Genomic DNA, 6,909 nt, shown 5'->3' on the forward strand with positions numbered 1-6,909 from the left:
CCCCCCCCCTCGTCTTCATACTGATAAATGACCTAAATAACAATGATTATCACAATTTTCAGATCGTAAATTCATTGAAATGCCCATCAAGCCAGCGCCTCCACCAATAATAATAAAGCAGGAATACAAATCCCAGAATTACAGTAGCACAAAACACAATTCATCATTATCATCGAGTCGAATAACACAGGACTATTCGTCCGACAAAAAGAGCATGAAAAAATATGGAACGAGATTGGACTCGACGGGAAGTCCATCGAGATCGAGGAATACGACGAGGGAGTTGGTTCACCCATCAGACGACTCGATGAGGCCACCAGAGTTTACGAACAAATTGAAGGATCTCACCATCAATGATGGTGAGCAGTTGGAGTTGTCGGTCAAGGTTGATGGGGACCCAGAGCCCCAGATCAAGTGGACGAAGGCTGGAAAGACACTGACGTCGTCTGAGGTCATTGATCTCAAGTACAAGAATGGCACAGCTACACTATTAATCAATGAAGTATTCCCTGAGGACGAGGGCGAGTACAAGTGTACAGCGATGAACAGTGTGGGCACAGCCAGTACATCATGTAGATTGAGTGTCAAACTAATGGCCAATACTGGGGGGAAGAAATCGGGTGGTGATAAACCACCGAAAATCGTCGATCATCTGGCATCGGCATTTGTCAAGGATGGAGAGTCTGTGGTTCTCAGTTGTCGAATTATTGGAGCTAAAAAGTTCGATGTTGTATGGTTACACAATAACAAGGAGATAAAGCCTAGCAAAGACTTCCAATACACGAATGAGGCGAATATCTATAAACTTACTATTGCTGAAATATTCCCGGAGGATTCAGGCACTTATACCTGTGAGGCATTCAATGACGCTGGTGAAAGTTTCTCGTCGTGTACCCTTAATGTCCTTGGTAAGTTTCCTTAGGATAGTTTCATTTTTTCGCTAACGGGAGACTACTATGAGATTTAAAAGTCGTGAGATATTGGAGTGAAATTTCTCATGTATTGAAGATCGATGATATATGTCGATGAATACGAATATCGATGATATATGAAAACGTGAATTTTTCCTCGTATTTCAGTAAAAATTTCACAGAAATCCCCAGAAATTTTACCTGAAATACGAAGAAATTTTACGTTAACAGCACCAGAATTTTTCACAGCCGGTGGATTGTGATTTTTTCCAGTACTCGTGCTAGAATTTTTCTAGAAAATTTCTCTCCGTGTAGAGAGGTTTTTTTTTTTTTGAAAATTTAGTGAAAAAATGTGTACAGTAACAATTACAATTTAGGTTTTTGAAATTCGACTCCTACACAGCTAATTTCGTTTTTTTTTTATATAAAAATTTGCGCCATTCATGTAAAATGCTCAGAAAAATTATCTGTAAAATATTTAAAATATATTCTCGATTCTTTCAGAAATATTTTTTCAGGGCTATTTTACATGAATAGTGCAATTTTTTCATTAAAAATGATAATAACGAAATTAGCTGTGTAGGAGCTGCATTTCAAAAAACTAATTCGTAATTGTTACTGCATAAATTTTTACAAAAATTTTGAAAAAAAACCTCTCGCTCAAAAATTGGAGGCTGCGGACTATTTTAAATATTTTTAGCGTTTGTGGGGTAATCAAACAATAAACAATTAGTTTTTTTGCACTAATTATTTGTTTGTAGACGTACATAATCAATCTTCAATGTACGAGAAATCTGATTTCAGTAGCCTACAACTTTTAAAACTCCTACTAGTCTTCCCTTAAAAAATTCTATTGAATATAGATTTTTTTCATTATACTTTTCTATTCATTGCACTGAAAAATGATATCATTTTCTGCACCAATTCTGTGGAAAATTGTGCAAATTATTCGGGCATTTTTGAATAGATATTTGTTTATATGAATAAATCTGTAGATGTTGATTTTTTTATATAACTTATTCTGTTGGAATTTTTCTATAAGAATTCTTGGGCTCTACAATGTGATAACAAGAAAATTTTAGATAACAAATTTAATTAAACATTGAATAGATTAGATTCAATTCTCCGCTATCGGGATAACATAATATTTATTTTTATTGTGCATCCTTACCCTTTAAAGCGTTAGGCTCATCTGCATCTATCGTTCAGCTTCCCGTGGGGATATTTTTAATATTTAATAGTAAATGATGATAGGGATGAAAAATAATAAGATAAGAAGTTTAGAGAATACCCATTATCATATTCATTGCTTTTGAAGATTCTCGAACACAAAAGAAATCAAAGCAGAAATTAAAGTAGAGAGAGAATTCGATCGACGCAAAAAATGATTAATAGATTTTAATTTGATTTGACAATTTTGACAACGGCAAGAAATGCCAAAACAAATATATTATTTTTGGGAATTTTATACGGACCAAAGTTAGAACAATCCAAAGTAGTTTTCGGTAAGATTTTATGTAGTTTGTAAACGATATTTTCGGTTTCACACTGATTTCACTCAATTTCAAGTAGATTTGAATTACTTATAGCAGCAGAAATTTTTTTTTTTTGGGAATTGAACCGATTTAATTCAATGTTATGTTTAAAATTTAAAGGTTCAATTCTAATTTTAATGATTTAGTCATTGTGTCCATGTACTTATTTCACGAAAAAGCAGTAAACGATTTGCAGTTCACCGACCGTTTTCCCTCAGAGTCAACCCTTTACGTAGGTGTACGTATTTGGTGTTGCTCAGATTACTCGGGTTATCCCACGAAACGTCGGGAAGGGCTTGTAACTCATTCCGAAATTACGATCGCGAGGTTAGAGCCCTAAGAGTTTACTCTATTTGATCCGCGCTGTTTCGGCGGTTAGGCGTGATTAAAGAAAAATTTTTAAAGAATGAATTTAGTGACCGAAAAGACAGTGCAATTGCGCTGCGTTTGCGATTTTGGGGCTTTCAGGGACACGTGTGGCGCATTAGCCCGTTAATTTGGGCTGCATCGGCAGCAGCTCAATATCAGGTGGGCAACGAATAAGTCAGAATTTTTGAGAGAATAAAATTCTAAAAAAATTAATTTTGAAAATAATTCCAAACATGACAATAGAAATCTATAGAAGTTCCTTGGCACAAATGTTGTGAGTTTTTTTGTTTAATTTTTTCAGCAAAAAGAAGAAAAATGAAGTGAAAAAAACTTGGAAAATTAATGTCGAGTAATTCTTGTGGAAAATGTCTCAGTAGAAAAAGTTGTATAGAAAGATGAAATTTTACAGATTTTTTTATAAAAAAGTTTATATTGTACTTTTATAGAAAAGTTTATATTGTTTATTGGGAAAAAACGCACAACGAAGCTGCGGAATTCTTAATTAGAGTCGACCAAAAACTAATAGAATTTTCTACTGAGTCCACTGCGTTTTTCCAGGCATGAAATTTTTTCGAGTATATTTTTTAAATAATACTTTTTTATTCATCTTCTAGTTCCCAATGAGGAACCAAAGAGCCCAGTGTTCGCGACATTCCCAGAGTCAGCAACAATAAACCAAGGGGAGGCTGTACGTTTTACCTGTAGAACTGAAACTGCACCATTGAAAGGTAAAAACCTATTGACCCAATTTTAGGTAACAAGGGAGGATAGGAGAAAATGAACACTTTTGGCTCTTTTTTTCCAATGTTCATGTCTCATAAATAAGAATTTTATTTTCTGTGGAAACAAAAATCACATTTCATTGAAATTAACTGTATAAACCGACTGGTTTTGTGCTAAATAATAATTTTACCAAATTTTATTGCAATTCAATGAACTATTGACCGTAAAAAACAGACAGAAAAAGTGTCCATTCATCTCCCCTCGTTGCCAATTCTCCAACACTTGAAAACAATATTCACTTTGATTTTGTTCCCCTCAGTAACTTGGTTGAAGGACAACAAGCCAATAGACGAGTCGAGCAGTAGATATACATTCAGTTCAGATGGTGACAAATCCTTCGAAGTAAGCATCAAATCCTGCACAGCCAGTGATATCGGCCAATACACAGCACGAGCAATTGGCAAGAAGGGTGAAACATCAGCGGCATTTGCTCTCAATATTATCGGTCTCAATGACCAGTGAAAACGATAATGACTTTGGAATATTACTTTTTTTCACATACTTTAAAAATTGATTTTTCATGAATGAATTGGAATTCAGAAAACGAAAACCGAAAAAATGTTGACGTGATGACACAAAGGAAGAAATTCGTTAATACGACGCATATTTTCATTAGATAGAAACAAAAACTCATGTATAAAATATTAAGTGAATCATCTTATTTATTATTATTGTTATAATGCATTGTTTTAATTTTTTTTTGTCGTCTTTTCCGCGTGTTTTGTCATATCGCCTTCAATCGGATAGCACGAGCCATCCAATTACATTTATGTCTCTGTCTCTCTCTATGTCTCTCTCTCTCTCTTTCTCTCTTCTATTTTTTCTTTTGCAACGCTAATTCGTGCTTACAAAAACTCCATGCCACGTGACGCGAATTTTATTATAACTTACAACATTATGGTGAGAACACGACACGAAAAAAAAAGGAATTGCGTGCTGTCAGGTCGAGTGTCGGATGAGCCATTGGAATGTGGTACTCGTGTGGTTGACCAGCATCCTCACGAGAAAATTTATAAACATATAATCCTACGAGTATCACCTTACAATTATCCACCATATCTGCCTGTCTCTCACTCTCTCTCTCACTCTCTCTCTCTCTCTCTCTCTCTCTCTCTCTCTCTCTCNCTCTCTCTCTCTCTCTCTCTCTCTCTCTCTCTCTCTCTCTCTCTCTCTCTCCTGCAAATGCACTGGTAGCACGTCAATTAATTTTTATTCCAATGTAAGCCATTGAAACAATATGTCGTGGTAGATTTGTTTGAAGACTGCTTCCGTTACAACATGTACGATGAATAAAAATTTCATGAATCAAAATGAGAAGATAATGCGTTTTTCAATCCTTTGGGTGGTTACACGTTGATGCAGACCTGCAAAATAATTCATCATCTCAAGAAATCGTGAGAGTGGTTTCATGAATTCCTCCCTGATAATTTTTTCTCTCTCCTTTCCCTTTCAATTGCCTCCCTTAATTTTTCTTGCAAAGAAGAAACAAAGATTATTTCATATTTTATATTTTTTAACAATATTTCTCAGTGCGTGAATATAGCATTGTCCATAATTAAGAAATAAGAAACAAAATTCAGTAACCAAGCGGTAAAACGGTTCAATTCGATTTTTACGACTATTGGCCCGTTTTCAGTGAGTGTTATCTCGGAATCTAAGGGGGATAGCAAAATATTTGTTAGAAATTTTTTTGTAGCCCTCAATGTAGGTCTACAAAAACGGTCATGTTGCAGATAATACGGTAGACTCTCCGTAACTCTCCACGTCTCTAGCTCACCACTCATCACCGAGCGAGGGGAATATCGACCCCCACTACGTGCGTGACGTCACGCATGGGTGAGAGCTCTAGAGGGGAAGCGCTGTATTGCCGGTCGGTGTTTTGCATATGCGTGAGGGCATAACCTCACATGAGTGTGGTGAAGAGAAAAAGAAAAATCACAAAAATCGAATTACATATCAAATTGAAAGCTTTGAAAGAATTGGACGATGGATTTCCTATTGAGGTTATTTTTTTCGAGCTCGGTGTTCATNGGGGAGGGCGGGTGTCCATCTGTCCTCTGAACTCTTAACTGCCTTGAGGGTTAAAGATGATAGGGCATTACAATCTATTTTAGCTTACGAAAAAAATTGCACCTCTAAGCTAACATCGGTATTCCCCCAGCTAGAGAATTTTCACTTGCTNGCGTGAGGGCATAACCTCACATGAGTGTGGTGAAGAGAAAAAGAAAAATCACAAAAATCGAATTACATATCAAATTGAAAGCTTTGAAAGAATTGGACGATGGATTTCCTATTGAGGTTATTTTTTTCGAGCTCGGTGTTCATTAAAAAAACAGTGCAAGGGTGGATTAAAAATAAAGAAAATCTCCACAAGTGGCAAAGGGATCATAACAATCAGCTCCCAGCCAAGAGGAAACGTTTGAAAAAACCAGTGAACGATCTCGTTTCATCATCAAAAATCTCGTTTCATCAAACACCAGAAAAGTTTNACATTACCAAGAGTTGAGAGTTCATTTTTTGCGGGTATATATTTCCCTGTTTGAACTCACAACATATTTGACGAATAAAAGTTGATATTTAGAGTCATCGAATTTCTCCCTTCTCGACTANACCCGGATATCTTCATCACTGAGCAAAGAGGAAAATAGAAATTATTTGTTAAGAGCCCTGACGGACCGACTTCAGAGTTGCGTCAGAGTTGCGTAAGACTTGAATATTTCCAACATTTCAGAGAAAGTTCAGAGTTCGGTCAGAGTTGGGGCTATGTCGGATTCTGGGGAGGGGCCGGGGGGGTTTACATGTGTTCTCTGAACTCTTACCTGCCGTCAGAGTTAAGAGTTCAGTTTTTTTATTGTTGATCATTATTTATTTATTTCTGGGGAAGGGAGGGGAGTCCATTTGTTCTCTGAACACTTACCTGCCGTCAGAGTTAAGAGTTGAGTTTTTTTATTGTTGATCATTACTTATTAATGAGTCAGAGTTAAGAGTTGAGTTTTTTTATTGTTGATCATTACTTATTAATATCTGGGGTGGGGAGGAGCGGTTTACATGTGTTCTCTGAACTCTTAACTGCCGTCAGAGTAAAGAGTTCTGTTTTTTTATTGTTGATTATTATTTATTCCTTTCTGGGGAGGTGAAGCGGGAGTTTACATGTGTTCTCTGAACTTTTACCTGCCGTCAGAGTAAAGAGTTCAGTTTTTTCTATTGTTGATTGTTATTTATTCCTTTCTGGGGAGGTGGAGGGGGAGTTTGCACATGGTCTCTGAACTCTTACCTGCCGTCAGAGTTAAGAGTCTAGTATTTTTATTGTT

At 36.2% G+C, this 6,909-nt stretch overlaps 2 protein-coding genes across 2 annotated transcripts in view; one reads left to right on the top strand and one right to left on the bottom strand.

Moving 5' to 3' along the window:
* The window catches only part of LOC107040436 (twitchin), a 92,826-nt gene extending 87,911 nt beyond the window's left edge, over positions 1 to 4,915 (top strand). Inside the window, exons 48-50 of the mRNA XM_015260525.2 lie at positions 63 to 908; positions 3,430 to 3,543; positions 3,858 to 4,915. Coding sequence (XP_015116011.1) covers positions 63 to 908; positions 3,430 to 3,543; positions 3,858 to 4,060 — 1,163 coding nt within the window. The 3' untranslated portion in view covers positions 4,061 to 4,915. The remainder of the gene's footprint in view (positions 1 to 62; positions 909 to 3,429; positions 3,544 to 3,857) is intronic.
* Positions 4,205 to 6,909, bottom strand: part of LOC107040435 — a 21,445-nt gene continuing 18,740 nt past the window's right edge. Inside the window, exon 5 of the mRNA XM_015260524.2 lies at positions 4,205 to 4,962. Within this exon, the coding sequence (XP_015116010.1) occupies positions 4,945 to 4,962 (18 nt within the window). The 3' untranslated portion in view covers positions 4,205 to 4,944. The remainder of the gene's footprint in view (positions 4,963 to 6,909) is intronic.

The sequence above is a fragment of the Diachasma alloeum genome, unplaced genomic scaffold (genome assembly GCF_001412515.2).
Source record: "Diachasma alloeum isolate Michigan unplaced genomic scaffold, Dall2.0 Dall_scaffold_00335, whole genome shotgun sequence".
NCBI classification, from domain to species: Eukaryota; Metazoa; Arthropoda; class Insecta; order Hymenoptera; family Braconidae; genus Diachasma; species Diachasma alloeum.